General features: G+C 40.7%; 1 protein-coding gene across 3 annotated transcripts in view; it reads left to right on the top strand.

Annotated features, from left to right (window-relative positions):
• The window catches only part of PPP1R36 (protein phosphatase 1 regulatory subunit 36), a 31,933-nt gene extending 18,719 nt beyond the window's left edge, over positions 1 to 13,214 (top strand). For all 3 annotated transcript variants that reach the window (XM_037031600.1, XM_037031599.1, XM_037031601.1), the window contains exons 7-11: positions 2,630 to 2,764; positions 11,538 to 11,580; positions 11,901 to 12,079; positions 12,164 to 12,355; positions 12,870 to 13,214. In XM_037031600.1, coding sequence (XP_036887495.1) covers positions 2,630 to 2,764; positions 11,538 to 11,580; positions 11,901 to 12,079; positions 12,164 to 12,355; positions 12,870 to 13,059 — 739 coding nt within the window. In that variant the 3' untranslated portion in view covers positions 13,060 to 13,214. The remainder of the gene's footprint in view (positions 1 to 2,629; positions 2,765 to 11,537; positions 11,581 to 11,900; positions 12,080 to 12,163; positions 12,356 to 12,869) is intronic.
• The last annotated feature ends 4,536 nt before the right edge of the window (positions 13,215 to 17,750 follow it).

Here is a 17,750-nt window from a genome sequence, read left to right as displayed (position 1 = left end):
TTTAAAGATGTCCTGGAGGTTCCTAAGCCTCTCCTCATTTTTTTGAATTCTCATTTCTTCATTCCTTTCTGGTGGGATGTTTTGTTCTTCCTTCTGGTCCATTCCATTGATTTGAGTCCCCGTTTCCTTTCCATCACTATTGGTTTCCTGTGCATCTCCCTTCATTTCAATTAGTTTAGCCTTCATATATTCCTCTAATTTGTGACTTTGTTCCTCTAATTTGTGACTATAATCTGCCAGTTCTGTGAGCATCCTGATAAACAGTGTCCTGAATTGTGCTTCTGAGAGGCTGGCAATTTCTCGGTCGCTTAGAGTTATTGGCTCTGGGACTTTGAGTTCTTTTTGCGCCATCTTTCGGGTTGTCCGTGCCTGTTCCATAGCAGGATCAGAGCCCTAAAGTGTTCACTAGAACAGGGCAACTAAGTCGCGGGGTTGTGATGTTGTATGTGGGGGCGGGGTCAAAGAGGGACTATGGCGTCCTGTCCGCTGCCTGCCACCACGGCCCTCCCCGGTGCCGCAGTTGCCATCACCTGGCCCACGCGTTTCATCCCACTGCACGCGAGTGTGCCACCGCCGTCAGCCCTCGCCCCGTGGGGCCTGCGTGGTCTGTCTCACTGTGCTCGAATATGCGCCCGAGGTCTGCCCCGCACCCCAACTGGTTCCAGGCTGCCTGCGCGCCTGGGTGGGGGCCCTGTCCTGCCCGACCCTGCTCGCTGCTGGCTCCGCCCCTCTTACTGTCCCGTTGAACGGTTAGATGTAGTCGGACTTCCGTATAATTCAATTTTCTGTCCTTTGGTTGTGTCTTTGTTTCTCCAAACCTTTGTTGTATTCAAACTTGGTTGTGGGAGAAGGCACAGTGTTTCCACCTATGCCTCCATCTTGGCGGAAGTCCTAAATGTATGTAGTTTTAAACATTATATCATAAGTATTTTTGTTATTACAGTCTTCATAATTGTAATTTTCAGTGGTGACATAACATTCCATTAAGCTCATGTATGTTATTGACTTACTGACTTACCTATTAAGCGACAGTACGTGTAGTGGTTAAGGGTATACAGAATTTGGTGAATGGCCTAAATGTCACAGGGAGCCATGTATTAGGTTAAACAGTGCCTGGCTATGTTACTACTCCCTGTATTACTACTCATTTCATCCCTCTATTTTTGTATATTTGGGGAGTTTCTAATTTTTCTGATAGAAGACTAATGAGCCCTGCCTGGTGTGGCTCAGTGGATTGAGTGCTGGCATGCGAACCAAAGATTAATGATTGTATTGAATATCTTCATGCATTAGATGTTCCTCTAATTTTTGGATGATTTTTAAAAAGAATGTATTTCAGGAGATATGATTAGAATTAAAGTTTATGATCAATTGCATGCTACTTAAAATCATTACCAGTTTTTTCCAGAAAATTATACTGGGACTTGTTTTAAAATGTTCTACCCCAACCTGAACCAGAATCTTTGAGAGGATGTGGCATTGAGAATCTGCACTTTTAGCAAGTAACCCCAGGCGATTCTTACATATTTTAAAACTTGAGAGCCATTGGCCTAAAAGTCTCAAGGTATCTCTTGATTGTTGTTGTTTGGTTTGCTTTGTTTACAAAAAAGAAGAATACTAGTTACTGGCAGCTACCACAAGCAGAGGTGGACTGTGAGGGAGGGGACTTCTGAAGGAAACAGGAAGTCAGGCGCAGGGATGGCTGTTGGGGGCTTGTGGGGATGTGTGTTATGTGAAATTTGGGCATTTAAGGTTGAAACCCAATTTATCTCTTCCAGAAACTCATTTCAGCCACTCACAAGCCTTCTCATCACATGTGATAATGTTTTGTGCTTTGAACTATTTATATTAGTCTCACTCCCACCCCTCCTCCCAGCATATCCTCATGTGGTCGATCTACTGCCTAAGGTCAGAGGGGGCAATAATTTGTCCCTGTTGTTTAGAGTGCATTTCATTTGGTTTAAATCTTTCTGAAAATTAAGTCAAGGAAAAAAAGCTAGTGACATGTACCTTTTCAATAGCAGTCATTGGAATGTATTCTGGGCAATGCTGTTTCCTTCTATACTGTAGAAACTTCTAAAACTAGGGTTGAGACGTGTTGTAACCTCACTGGCTGTCTTTTAAAGTTCATTTGCAATTCAGTTGGTGCTGGGTGTGTTCTCACCAAGAGGTTATTGTGATGGATGTCAAAGTTCCAGAGTAGTAGTCCACAGATGCCTGCTTAGCAAACACAGAGTCAAACATTGAGCCCCTTCCCTTGGGAGGAACATGAGGAACCCAGGGGAAGCTGGGGTGGGAGTCTCCATGGCTGTTTTAGCAAAACAGCAGGGAATTGCGCTGCTAGCTGCTGCAGAAATCAAGATAGGTAATAAATTAAGACTTTCTGTCTATAAAATTAAGGGTGCATGGCATAAAGTATAAAGAATCTATAAAAGAGTGAACATTCTTTATAAACTTGAGATGCCAAATATCAAAGGTTTTTGAAGACCTTTGCCATAGCTTGAATAAAATGAATGAAAGGATGAGTCAGATGTGTTGTGTTTCTTTCATGATGGTTTATACTTCTGACTTTTCATTAATTACTATATGTATTTGCCCAAATTAATCCAATCATTGTCTTTCTTTTCAGGGGCCTCATAGAGAAAAAAGAGATGGAACTGGTTTTAAGTAAGTTAGAAGCTGCACAGAAATACTTGGCGCATAAGTACTGTGTCCTTGTCCTGGGCGTGGGCATGCCCGATAAGCATCACATGTGCTGCGGAAAGTAAGTGCCCACCTAGAATTTCATCCCATCTTCACTTATTTGTACATCCACACCCTTAAGACTGCTAAATTTGACTTTTGGCGCCCTTGAGAAAGATTCCTTTCTGGTTGTATGGAATAATTGGGCTCAGCGTAGACTCTGTCCCGAACACACGTGATGTCTCTTTTGAGAGAGCCAAGTGAGCATTGGAAAAATCCCAGAATCTCAGCTGATATTTTAACAACCCTCTACTGCTTGGGATGAAATGTCTTTTCTCTCAGCATGTAACAGCTTAACGGAATCTTGCTCTCAACCAGGAAGGCTTCCTGCTGCCAGACAAGGGTCACTTGGCTGCCCTGTGAGGGGGGCCAAGTGATGGGTCAGGGTCGACGGGTGAATTGGGTGTGTCTCCTGCCCTTTCGCTGCTTGTCTTCCAGCAGCAATAGCTGTGGGTACAGACTGGTAAAGTGGGGCTTATAAGAGCACCCTGCTTGTGGGAAGGTAATCTCTACCAAAGATGACAGTTTAAACTCTACGGTATTTACAATTTGAAAGCATCACATCACAGGGAAGTTTGGTGTCACATCAGGGAAAGTGCCAGTCCTTAACCCAGAACCTCCTTCTTCAAGTAGTTTCACCACAGGCTCAAGATCCACACACTGGGCATGGCCAGAACTGTTTTTTTTTTTTTTTTTTAAATATTTTAACTTCATAGGAAAAGAATGCAATACATGATTTCTCTGTTCCCACATTTTCAAAATACAGATGTTCATATACATATACTTTCTTATGTTCTACATTTTCTATGTACCTTTTCCTATTATTCTGCTTACATTATTTCGCCTACCATTTTGAATAGCAACTGTAGTTATTCCATTGTGTATTATACCAGTTTGCTCAAACACTCCTTTTGTATACATTCGTGTGGTTTTTGGTTTTTTGCACTGAAAATTTTTATATAAATTACTTTGTTCATTTCGGCTATTTTCTTATAGCTCATTACCCAGAATATTTACCTAGCAGGCAGGAAAAATTTTATAGCTCTTGTTACACATTGCCAGATTGTTCTCCAAAAAGGTGAAAACATTCCATATTGCCATCAGCAATAAGCATAACTGGTTTTATTAGTTTAATATTTTTGATAGCTCAAAGGTATATAAAAAGCTTAGAGGTGCCCTGGCTGGTGTAGCTCAGTGGATTGAGTGCTGGCCTGCAAACCAAAAGGTCGCCAGTTTGATTCCCAGTCAGGGCACATGCCTGGGTTGTGGGCCAGGTCCCTGGGGGGATGCATAAAGAGTAGTCACACATTGATGCTTTTCTCCCTCCTTTAACCCTCTCTCTAAAAATAAATAAATAAAAATTTTAAAAATAGAAAAGCTTAAAGGTGTTTTATTTGACTTTGAATATCTTTTAGAGTATGGAGTCTGTGCTTTATTTTTTCTGTGTAATGTATTGCCTGTTTCACATCTAGTTTTAACCATTTATCAAGTGGAAACTAGGAATTTGTATAAATATACATATATGTTTTATATGGCAAGGATTGGTCATTTGTTTTCTAGTTCCTTTTGATATTTATGTTTCTACACATTGTGAAATGTTATAAATTTTTTTATTTATTTGAACATTTTCACCTTGTTTCTGGTGCTGTTTGGTAGTCATAGTTCTTGCATTCCTAGGTTCACTGTTCATTCCTGGGTTAAAATCCTTGCCTTTCTTTCTTAGTTTTTAAAAATAGGTTTTAAAGAAAATGTTAAAGTTCTTAATTCATTTGAAATTTATTATAGCTTATAAGATCAGATGGGCTAAGAATCTAAGATATTTTTCTTTACTAGTATTCAATTTGCTAATAATACTTATTAGTGATTTTTTTCCTCACCGTAACTTTCTTGTTCATTAAATGTTGAATTTTTATAAAATTTTAACCCATTTTCGGAAGTTCCTATGTAATCTTATTGATCAGTTTTTCTGTGTTAAACACAGAACTATATAGCTTATATTTGCTTTGCTTTATTCAACAACATTTTGAGTGTGTGCTCTGTGGCAGTTTTGGTGCTAAAGGCCGGGCAGGGTACACAAAAAATAGTCTCTGCCATCAGAGAGCATACGGTCTCGGGGAGGAATCCTCAGGTAAGACAACCAGCAACTGGGAATAGGTGCAATGCAGGTATAGACAGAGGTTGGGCACCCAAAGCAGAAGTGAGGAGGGATGGCCCTCAGGGGATGAGACTGGGGAGAACAGACAGTGAGCCAGACTGGGAGGGAGCAACCTAACCGCCGAAAACAAGAGCTCACCCCGTTGCCTTCAGACCCCTTCTGTTTGGTGGTCTTGGTGGTTTGAGCTAAATTTCACTTTAATCAGATTCTGAGATATCTACCAAGAACCTTTCATTGTATATTATATTAAAACCTTTACATTAGCTTAGGACAGTGGTTTTCAACGTTTTTCATCTCATGGCACACAGAAACTAATTGCTAAAATTCTGCAACACACCAAAAAATATATATTTTTTTGCTGACCTGACAAAAAAAGGTACAAAAAATAGTAATAGTAATTGCCTATGCTTTTTGCTCCAAAGTGGCTTTTTAAAAAATCAGGTGCCTATACTTGTCTATAAGGACTTCTAATACCGAGAATTAACTGATCAGATACCATTTTATTATTCAACATGACCAATAAGATGCATCTGTATTATATGACCTATATATTTATGGTTCAAGACAGGGCATTCACACTGGAGAGCTATTGTTTTGTTGGCTATTGTCATTTTTTCATTTGACAATCTAAGGGGTAAGAAGTCAGTGCCCCTGACTAAGTAGTCAGGTTTTGTATATCTAAAAAATTTTTGCAGCATACCTATGTGTTATGGCACACCAGTTGAAAATTGCTGGCTTAGGAAATAGTGACATCTTTACTGTATTGCATCCTCTTAAAGAGCTGTAAGATGTATTTTCCATTTATTTATATCATTTTTAATTTTTCCTACTAAAGTTTTACATAATAATCTTTAAAGAAATATATGCGTCCTAACTTAGACTGGCACTCATGTATTTAATTTTTATACCAATGTGAAGTTTTTTAAATTTATTTTTTAATTATACAATTACTTCACAGACATATCCTGAGGGCAAAAAATTCAAACAATAGTTTTTTACATATATAGTTATAGTTAGTATATAGAGTTCAAAATACAAGTATCCTGCTCACTCTACTCTCCTCTGATCTCATTTCACTCCCCAGAAATAAATAGTGGTACCTCTGGTTTGGTGTATGTCCTCCTAGCTTTCTATGAAATTACCTACATGTGCACTTAGCTTGTTGTTGTTGTTAACATACATGGGAAAATGCCATATGTGTCATTCTGAAATGGCGTGTTTTCACTTACAAGCCTTGGATGTCTTTAAATATCAGTACACATAGATCTACTGTATCCTTTTAAAGAAAATAGTTCTCGACTATCCAGGATCATGCATATTATGAATTTGTTATAATTAACTTATTATCCATTCCCCTGTGGATGAGATTTGGTGATATATTTTGGTGATTAAATATGTAAGAGTGCATTTGGTTTTTTATCAACTTATGTTATAGCCTATGACACATATGTTAAACACATTTCTTACCTATATAAAATTTTAAATTATTTCTTTGGATTATCTAGGTATATAATCATATCATCTATAAAAGGTAGCTTTTAGATTTCATTTTTTCCTATAATTGTATTTTAAATTTTTTAATTAGCCATAAACAATAGCATTTCTTGTGTTTAATTCTGTTAAAGAAATGACTAAAGTCAACTGTATCTTTTTCTCTTTTATTTTTATTTTTAAAGATTTTATTTATTTGTCTTTAGAGGGGAAGGGAAGGAGAAAAGGAGAGAAACATCAATGCATGGTTACCTCTGGTGTGTCCCCTGCTGGGAACCGGCCTGCAACCCAGGCATGTGCCCTGACTGGGAATCGAACCGCGATCATCTGGTTTGCAGGCCTGCGCTCAATCCACTGAGCCACACGAGCCAGGGCCCTTTTTCTCTTTTAAGAGACTAAATTAGCACTTACTATTTATTAGTTCTGTTGATCCTTAGTTTACTTTTTTAAAGATTTTGGTTTTTAGAGGGAGAAAGGGAGGGAGAGAAACATCAATGTGCGAGGGAAACATCCATTGGTTGCCTCTCTCACGCCCACAACTGGGTTCCAAACCTGCAATGCAGGCATGTTCCCTGACTGGAATGGAACCGGCAACCTTTCCGTTTGAGGTATGATGCCTATCCCACTGAGCCACACCAGTCAGGTCTTGACCCTTACTTTAAATGAACTATTTGCCATGTTAAGAAAATAACTCAGTGATTCCCTCCATGTTCAAATACAGTTTTGTTCTTTCTGTTTATAAAATTAATCATCATGTAAAATGAATAACACAGGAAAAGGAAATGGTAAATCTGTTGAAATACCTACAAAAAGAGAAGTCAGATTGGACACAGATTATATTAGAATATTGATTTCATTCTTTAGTTGAGGTAGGTTTTCTCCAAGCTTCTCCAAGGTCTAAGGGGCATGCATATAGTCTCTCATTTCTCCTTACCTACTTATAAGGACCTACGTTGGTGTGTAAAGCTTAAAAGCAAAAGTGCATATGAGGTTTCTCTCATATAGAACTTGATGTTTATTAATGCTTATATTGATATATTTTCAGTTCAGGCTAATTTTCTTTGTTTTTGATTATACAATAGTTTCCTTTTATCTGCGGTGTTACTTTCCAAGGATTCAGTTACCCGTGGTCAACCATAATCCAAAAATATTAAATGGAAATTCAAGAAATAAACAGTTCATATGTTTTAAATTGCACGCTGTTCTTCGCAATGTGATGAACCTCACGCCATCCTGCTCCATCCCACCTGGGACATGGATCATCCCCTGGTCCATTGTCTGCATTTGAAATCACATGAGCTCACTGCAAAACACTGTTGCGATGCCAGTCCAAGCTGAGGATCATGGAGCTAATGGGCTTTTTACATACTCGCTTACCCACTAGTCATTTTCAGACTCAAAGTAACAAACAGAAGTGAGTTATGCTCCTCTTCCCACAGCAAATTTGTTCTCTGGTTGGGCCACTTGGCAAAAGTGGCTGGATGATTAATTCTATGGATCACCAGTGTTGACTTCCAGGCACCATCTTTCTGACTCCAGACACAGGCATTGCTTTCTGCCCAGCAAGTGAGGATGTGGTCACTCTTGGGAGCTCAGTGATGTGTCCACTGAACTCCTCGAGTTCATGAGCTTTCACCCACTGGCTCTCGTTCTTACGGGTGTGGACTTTGTCATTATTGGGGCTAAGGGGAATCTGAGTACCAGCCCGTACCAGGCCAGACAGGTGATCGGCTCTAGCAAAATTCGGTGCAGGTGTACTTTAGTCTTAGTGTTTTCAGAGGATAGAAAGTTGATTCTCTAGTGGGTGGATAAGAAAACCCTAAGAATCTTCTTACAGAAGATGATGAAGTGGACTCAGGGGAGCAATCCTTCCAGGGTCATCCAACCAAGTGTTAGTGCCAGATTAGAATTTTGGCAGTTGATAGAGACCCGGGGCAGTGTGGGTGGCCAGGGCAGAGAATTCATGGACTCTGGTCAGTCGCGACAAACAGGCTCTAGCTCAAAAAAATAATTTAATTGTCTATATTTAATGTTTAATCTTTAAAAGAATGTATGAATTGCAAACTAATTTGGGAGTAAAAATAGTTATAATTAGAGATTTTATCATATCTTTTCATTCCCTATATATAGAACCTCCACATAAGTTATGTACTTTTGACAGTAATTTTTATTACTGTGTAATTTTTATTCAAACTTTTAAAGTAACTGATTTTGTTTGTAAGTGATTGCTTCAATTTAGTGCTAGCTCATTCCCAGGAGCGCCTGGTCTTTTTGTCTCACTGTGCACTCCATCGCCTGCTCTTCTCCTGCGTGTGGGTGACAGTTGGAGAATCAGGATAGAGCTTACTACCCCCATTCACACAGGGAACTTCCTACAGGTCAGAAGCTGAACAAAGGACATTGAGGGAAATGGATCATAGCATGTTTGTGCCAGTAGAAATTGTTAACTGGCTATGGTATTATGTCCTCGAATGGAGTTTATATTGTCTTTTGGTTGTTTTTATCTGCAAAATGAGGACAATGCTTTTTTTTTGCTGATTTTAACACATCTTTATTTCACTGAATAACTGATTTGAACTTCCTCCCAATGTGAATAAGCTGATATTCTTGTGAGAACATTTTCATGAGAATTTTCTGACTTTTTCTTTCTTAAATGTACACACTTAATATTGGACTAGAACACCTTGTGCTATTTATCTCTGGAGTTAAAGTTTTCAGTAGAACCAGCAATTTGGGGGCTGCTAATTCAGTGCTTTCACGCTTCTTGAGAAGTAGGAGGACGTGTCTTTCTCTTCTAAATATATCTGCGAAATCCTGATATCACGAAAGCTTAGGCAAAATTTTGATGCACACATTCAGTGCAAGCTCTCCGTATTTTCCAGGATAGATAAGAAAAAACCCTTCATTGCACATGCTAGGGAATTAGATTTGTTCTTTGGTTATTGCCCATTCTGGCTCCACTCCCGCCTCTGTGTTAGGATTTATACCCTACTCCTGTGCCCTTAATGCAGCCAGCACCTGATGGGTGACCAGAGAGGCTGGAGGTGCAAGTGAGGACAGGGAGAAAGGGCTTTTTAAAGCTCAGGTGTACAAATCATCCTTAATACCCATTCCCCCACCCTCACCCCAGTTACAGGCACCAAGGCCTCTTTCTCCTTCCCCCAAACATATTCCTTTGAAGTTTCTCTTCCATGATAAAAAGCAGCCCTTGATACTCATTTCAACCTGATTTCAACTAAAGCAGCAGGGGGCAAGTAGAACACAACATTTTTTCCCCCTCTAGTCCCGGAACAATGGGCCTGGCCATAAACCTTGCATCCCTACAGGAATGACTGATAATATTTTGGTGGTTTGGATACAATCATTACTGCATTCTGTGCTTAATTACTGCGGTGTGGGCTATATCAACTGTTCTTTTGTCTTTATGAGAGAAAGAAGTTCACGTTTTATGGCGACTTGAGGAGAAGGGAAGGAGGTTCATGAAAGAAAAATAAAGGAAGAAAGTGTGTGTTTCCGGAGCAATTAGTCTGTCATTTCAAAATTTTGGTGAGATAGTGCTGGTGTGGGTTGTGCCAACATGATACTGCTCTACCCCTCCTAGAACTTGGGATTCCCAAAACAAAGCTTGGCTGGTTTCTGCTTCGGCTTGGCAGGTCTGTGCGGTCTCTGGTTTCATCTGGCAGAGTCCGTGGGAGGATGGAAATACCACATAAGCACTCCTGGCGGATGGAGGCTTCAGGTGGCACTTAAGGATGCCGAAGCTCATCCCTAAAAGTTTCTGCTTTGTTGTTTAATATTTTTTAACTGCTCTGAAAAATATTCTACAGAAAAAGCTTGTTTCCCTTGCATTCTGGTTATGAAGACCAATGTGGACCTTCTGACGGGCCTGAGTTTTGGTACAGACTCTACCCCTAGTTAAATATGTGTCATTGGACTTGAGTCTCAACTTTAGTGTCCTCGACTATAGGCTGCTTATGTCACAGAGATAGTATGAGAACTCAGTATTATAATGTATCTAAAGGGCTTAGCACAGTACTTAGCACATAGTTTACACTTAGTAAATGTTCAGTATCATTAACTGTTGTCTTAATTCTTTATTGAAGACTCCGCATGGGAGGAAACCGGTATGTAAATGAAGAGGCTGTAGGAAGGGAGGGACCCACCTCATTAAAAGCTAAATCATCTCTTCAGTGGTTCCCCAAAATGGAGATCTAGTTTGGGCTCATACAGATCATGGAGGCCCTGGGCTGAAGGTCCAGAGGGATTTGGGTCATCTTCCCCAGACCATGGGATTTCACAGTGGTGCTGGAGAGCCTGCTACTAGGGCCGTCCTGGGTCAGTTACTCCGAAGAAGGCCCAAGCAAAAGCAAAAGCAAACCCAGAATCAACCCTGGAGCAGGTTGGCCCCATGACTAATCACATGGACTGCAAGTGCGCAGCCCTCTCTCTCAATTCTCAAGTCCTCCCCAGGCCCTGCCTGCTTTCCTAAGGCTGGGAATCAGAATCAGGCCAAGTTCATTAAGCGTGCCCACGCCAGTACATTATCCTTAACATTAAGTCTGTGTCGCAAGGACTCGTGGACAGATGCCTGCCTTTAAGAGATAAGGCTCAGTTTATGTCCCTTGTTAAGGTGCACACTACTCTCCCCGGTCTGTTGATTGCACGGCATAGACAATATTTGCAGGCATAATGACATATGTCTGTTTCTTTTTGTATCAGTAGCCATAACCATTAAGATTTGTTCTTTTTCTTCATGTTAGACTTACCCTCTAGTTGCTTTATTTCCATACCTACTAACACATTGGGTTGCCTCTTCATCTTTCCACTCTCCCCACCTCCCCATCACTCCCATCACCAGTAGCATTTGGAAGAATACATTTCTTGATTGGCTTGTTTATCCTCAATTTATATTGGCTAACTTTTGATGGGACACTCCAGGGCTTTTGATCTGGGTAACCACAGAAGTTGGAGAAAAAGATACAGGGACTCATTACCACTGCATTTTGATATCATTTATTGTGCCTAAATAGTCTTGGAGGCCACAGGTAATGCTCCTGCAAACCAACCTTTTGAAGATAAGGGTTTTGCCTAGATCACTGAAAGGCTGAACTTCCCTCTTAACTTATTGTTGTGATTTGTTACACTGCAGAGAGAAAATATCAGATACACAAAAAGACTGGAAATTCTTTGAGGTGAGTCACTTATGTTTTGGGGCTTTTCTCTTTGATACAAAACATGAAGTATAGCAATAACTAATAACCATTTGTCAGGTACTTACCCACAGCTAATGTCTTTTCTGAGAAGGATGCTAATGCACTACATACCATGCCTTACCTTTTTTCTCCGATTTGCCTCCTGCAAAGGTGAGTGCATGTATAATTTTCCACCACTTTTAGGAATGTGGAGAAATTGGATCATCTGGCTTTATATCTACTTAGCAGTGTAATATAGACAGGTGGGAGTGTCCCATATCATAGCTATGGGTGTGATTCTTGGCTCTTTTCCACTGTAGTCCTTTTATACTTTCTGTACCTGCGTGGCTTGGATTGTCTTCAGACGTCAACACTTCACAGATATTGAGGAAGAAATAGGGAGGCTCTTTCGCACCAGTATGTTCAATATTCCTCAAAGGAAGCGTGAGGATGAAGAAGCAGGAAGGGAAAAGAAGTGCATGACTTTTGTGCAATTCAGGTATGACCTTTTGACTTTCCTAAGCTCAAGGACATTTCTAGAAAACAGGATGATGTGACCTGAATGTCACCTTTGCCCTTGTAGGAGAATGATGGCAAAACGCCCGGCAATTAAAACAGCCATTCACATGCGCTCTCCAGTCATGTCTACTCTGCTGCCGTCTCTCAGAGAAAAAGCTCAGAATGTAGTTGAGAAAAAGTATCATCAAGGAGGCACCCAATTCCCAGCTGAGATGCAAAGGCATATGGAGTATCTGGACTCCGTGCCCATGCCAATGTAAGTGGCCCAAGGAGAGAGAAAAGAGAGCCCTGAGCGTCATTTCCTATGTTTTGTCGGGGGGACAGGGCTCAGACACCGTTCCTCTCCCAGAAAGCTGAACAAAGATGAAAGCAGCATCTTTCTACACACCCCCTCCTCCTTTCCGCCGGCTTCCTTTCCAGAGCAGCGATTGGTGCACCCATCTAGACTAGAGAAGATCACTAAATGGTAAACTGGGATTCAGAGAGTTCTCATTTGGGTGAGTGAGTAGCAGACTTTGAGAGGCTGCGGTTTTTCCAATAGGAGAGTCATCTTTGGGAAATGCAGGAAGGGCCCATACAAAATCTGGCTTTGGGCAGCATTTTTTGGCCTATATTTAAAACCACAGTAGTCATCCAGGGAAACAGGGAATGCTTTAAAAAAAGAAAAATAAAAGCTGTGTCTACACACACACACACACACACACAACTACAGCCATACTCTTTAGTCTTTGGCTTCACCGCTTCAGTTATACCAATAATTCTCTTTGCAGAGTTGGCATCTTGGGGGAGCCTCGGTGTCTGTTCAACCCCTATACCCTTCTCCCCCTTGAACCGGAAGAAAACATGAAGTCGTCTGTGCGACAGTCTTTTCTGATGGAAAGAGATCACGTGAGGCTCCCGGACACCCTGGGCTTGGAAACGAGAACTCGGTCCTCCTCCCAGACAATGTTGCCCAAATAGTCTGGTACATTTCTGTAACTAAGTCCCTGTAATTAAATCACCTGGGCTTAATCATTTCCCATCAGACTAATATTTGTTTTTATTAATTTTTTAATTGTTGAAATTATTTTGTCAGAAGTTCAACAACAGACTATTAAAGAAATCCAGAAAGCTCCTGAAAAGTTCATTTTCCTGTATTTAATAATTGCTTTGTCATTTGTTTGCCTCCTTGGCTTCCATGTGACTATTTAGAGTAACACATTAGGACATTTAGCCAGTGCTCTAGCGGACTAGTGAAGAAACATTCTGTGTATTCATTTCTCAGTTCCTTTTTTGCTTTATGAGAAACTGTCTTTGGTATGTTTGAAAACAAAATTTCATTCAAAGGCAAATTAAATATTTTTAAGATTAAATCTCTTTGGTGTCTCTTATTGGCATTGAGATATAAAGTGTATCTGATTCATTTAAAAGCCTTTGAGCTTTTTAATTGGTTTTTGTTTATTCATTTAACAACACATATGCACTAAGGCCCTGCTCCATGCCAAAGCCTTGTTTTGGGGTTACATGGGGGGAAAAAGATCATCAAGACAGAGACCGTAACCACCCCCAGGTCTAGGCAGTAGAAGAGGTAAGTGAGATACATATCTGTTCACAAAACAATATTGAATATGACAGAGGCCATAGAAGAGATTGACACTGAGCCCCCCAAGAGGACAGAGCAGAAGAGCAGTCACTTCCGGAGGGAGCAGCAGTCTTCCCTTTTGAATTTGGTGTTGCAAGGACTGGGCGGCACTAAAGGAGGACTTGCAGTCAGAGGAAGGACGCGTGAAAAGGAAGGGATGAGAAGGTGTGTCCTATGACCGAGGAATGGCAGGAGCATGAGGTAGGTGAAGGGGTGCGATAAAAGAACAGGCTGGCAGTTCCAGCTGAATGTCCAGCTAGGGAGTGAGTGGGATGTGTGTGACTTGTAGGCAGTGAGGTAAGGAATTGCTAATGAAACTAGTTCACCAGGAGTGGTTGACTATATAATATTATCATTTAAGACAGGGGTGTCAAACTCATTTTCACCAGGGGCCATATCCTCGCAGTTGCCTTCAAGGGCCGAATGTAATTTTAGGACTGTATAAACATGACTACTCCTTAACTAGGGCCAAGGAGCTCAGTGCTGCCGCCGGGTAGGAACAAGGTGCTGAGCCAGGTAAAACAAGGTGGAGGGCCGGAGTCGGCCCGTGGGCCTTGTATTTGCCACTTGTGATTTAAAAAGACCTGTAGGAGTTTAGCCAACTAAAATAACTGGACTAAATTTACCTTTCTGTGGCCATCGGGTATCCTCAAACTTCAAAATCCTTCTTTTAGAATGTAGCTAAAAATTCATTCATTCCACAGAAAAAAACAACTGGACACCTTTCCCAGATTTCACGTGAAAAGCAGAGGAGGGCCAGCTCCAGCCTGTTGGTCACATGGGGCTGCTTCCGTTAGACCGCCTCTGTCTTCGCTTCCTCCTCCTTTATTATTCAGGTTAGCTGCTGTTATTTCTGGTACAACTGCAAGGTGTTTTTTTCTTAGTCAGAATCCTGAATTATAAGCTAGTACTTGCTGGACCTTTTATATATGTAGGGAATTTGGTTACAATGCACTCTGTCATAACAAATTTTTATCTAGAATGTGTTGACATGGTTTCATTTTTTGGTTTTTGATATTTTAAAAGTATAGCCTGGGAATTGTGAGACTTTCACAACTCTCTTTACTAGGGCATGGGGCTGTCTCAGACTCCTTTCTGAACTGTGGGGCTTTGGTGTACTTTGCTAATTCCTTCATTTGTTTATCCTTTTCTTTTTCATTCTGTAGTCACTATACCCTCACTATGTGCTATGTACCATGTTTGGTGCTGGGAATTCAGTGTGGAAAAAATACAGCCAGCTCTGCCTTGGAACTGACATTACTCAGCTAGTGAACTAACTGCCATTGTGACGAGTGCGACAAAGGAGAAGAGAATGCTGTGAGAGGGGATAAGCAAAGACTTGCTCAGACACAGGGGATTGTCAGGGGAAGGGAGGGTCATCCCTGAGGAAGACACATAGCAATTAAAAGAGGTGGGAAGTGAGTAGGGAAATGTTCCTGACTTTATTGGCTATCTGTTGCTATGTCATAAATTACCCCAAAACATAGTGGCCTGAAACAATAACATTTAATATCTCACAGTTTCTGGGGATCAGGCATCTGGGCACAGCTTAGCTGAATCCACTGACTCACCGTCTCTCGGAAGGTTTCGAAATGTCTGCTAGGGCTGAAGTCGTCTAAAGGCTCAAGTGGGGTTGATCTGCTGCCAATGTGACTCAAGTCGCTGTTGGCAGGATTAAGTTCCTCGCAGGCTGTTGGACTGAGGCCTCAGCTCTTCATAAGCTATTAGCCGGAGCCCCCCACCCCGCGCCCCGTGCCCCGTTCCTTGCTATATGAGCCTCTTCATAAGCTTACAACATGTCAGTTGGCTTCATGAGAATGAGGGAATAAGGGAGGAAGAGAGAGTGCAAGCGACACAGAACTGACAATCATTTACAGCCTAATATTAGAACTGATGTCATCACTTTTGCTCTGTCCACTAGAAGCAGGTCACAATGTCTAGTGTACCTCCAGGGGAGGGGATGACACAAGGCTGAGAATACCAGGAAGTGAGGGTCACTGGGGTCTTCTTACAAGTCAGCCTGCCACACTGGCAGAAGAAAAATGTGAAAATCTTGGTGCTGGAAGCAAAAGTCTTCCAAGTTGCTGAGATAAGGCTTCTGTGGGTGTAGAGAGGAAGGACAAAAGGATGAGATGTGGCTGGAGACTAGGCAAGAGCCTTATCACAGAAGGTTCTATAACTGTAATAAAGATACACTTAAGATCCATGTGGCTTGTTGCAATTTGATTATGCAGTTTGTACCTTCCACAAAGGCATCAGCCAAAGGCATGGATAGAGGTGAAGTTCAAATACATATCTTGGTGGTTCTAGGTCTTTCCAGAGGGAATCTGTGTTTGTAATTCACAAATTGGTAGCCTCACATAGGTACCCTTTGATGGTTTTTAAGCAGCTGCATCATTAAAGCTTACCAGGAGTGTTTTTTTAATTTAAAATATTCAACAATTGAAATAATGAAAAGACAACCTAGAGGCTGGAGAAAATATTTGCATAATATATCTGATAGGGAACTGGTGTGAAAAGTATAGAAAGAACTCTTAAAACTCAACAATAAGAAAACAATCCAATGAAAAAATAGTCAAAAGATATGAAGACACCTTACCAAAGAAGGTACACACATAACAAGCATATGAAGAGAAGCTTAACATTATTTGTAACTAGGGAAATTTTAAAAGCATGAGATACCACTATATACTTGTTAGAATGGCTTTAAAAAAGCAAACAAATCCTGACAGTACCAAATTCTGGTGAGGAGGCTGAGCAACAGGATCTCTTATTCATTAATGGTGGGAATCAAAATGATGTAGCCACCTTGGAAGACAGTTTGGAAGTTTCTTAATTTGTCTCTTACTTTTTCTTAAAATTAATATGACAACCTAATGAATCCATACAGCCAAAACAATCTTGGAAAAGAGGAACAAGTTGGAGGACTAACACATTCTGATTTCAAAACTTACAACAAAGGCCCTGGCTGCTATAGCTCAGTGGATTGAGTGCGGGCTGTGAACTGAAGTGTTGCTAGTTCAATTCCCAGTCAGAGCACATGCCTGGGTTGCAGGCCAAGTCCCCACTTGGAGGCACACAAGAGGCAACCACACATCGATGTTTCTCTCCTACCTCTCTAAATATAAATACAAATAAAAAATCTTTAAAAAACTTACAACAAAGCTTCAGGATTCAAGACTGTGTGGTACCGTTATAAGAATAGACATTTATGGCCCTGGCTGATGTGGCTCAGTGGATTGAGTGCCAGCTTGTCAACCAAGTAGTTAGCCAGTTCAGTTTCCCAGGAACTGGGTACATGCCTAGATTGTGAGCCAGATCTTCAGTGGGGGGTACACAAGAGGCAACCACACATCGATGCGTCTCTTCCTGTCTTTCTCCCTCCCATCCCCTCTCTCTAAAATAAATAAATAAAATCTTAAAAAAAAGAATAGACATTTATGTCAACAGAATAGACCTAATAGTTCAGAAATAAACCGGAACATTCAATGAAGGAAAGAACAGCATTTTCAACCAGTGGTGCTGGAACAACTGGGTTTTTCCATGCAAAAAATGAAGTTGGATTCCTGCCTTACACCATACATAAAATTTAACTCAGAATGGATCGTAGACCTAAGTGTAAGGGCTATGACTAGAGAACTCTTAGAAGAAAATGTAGGAGTAAATCTCTGCAATCTTGGGTCAGGCAGTGGTTCCTTGATTATGAATGACACCAAAAACACAAGGAAAAATGGATGAATGGGATTTCATCAAAGTTAATAATTTTTGTGCTTCAAAGGACCTTTATCAAAAAAATGAAGATGATGGTTGTACAACTTTGTCAATATACCAAAATAAATTGAATTATATACACTTAAATGGGTGAATTGTATGGCATGTGCATTATGTATCAATAAAGCTGTTATAAAGAAGTGAAAACAATTGGCAAATCATATATGTGGAAAGGACCTAGTATTCAGAATGAATGCTATAATGAACTCTTCAATCTCCACAATAAAAATAAATAAGCCAGTTTTAAGATGAGCAAAGG

Source organism: Sturnira hondurensis, unplaced genomic scaffold (assembly GCF_014824575.4).
Source record: "Sturnira hondurensis isolate 20B ecotype Veracruz unplaced genomic scaffold, ASM1482457v3 Scaffold0021143, whole genome shotgun sequence".
NCBI lineage: Eukaryota > Metazoa > Chordata > Mammalia > Chiroptera > Phyllostomidae > Sturnira > Sturnira hondurensis.
Note: the sequence above shows the minus strand (reverse complement) of the source record. Positions and strands in the feature narration are given on the sequence as shown.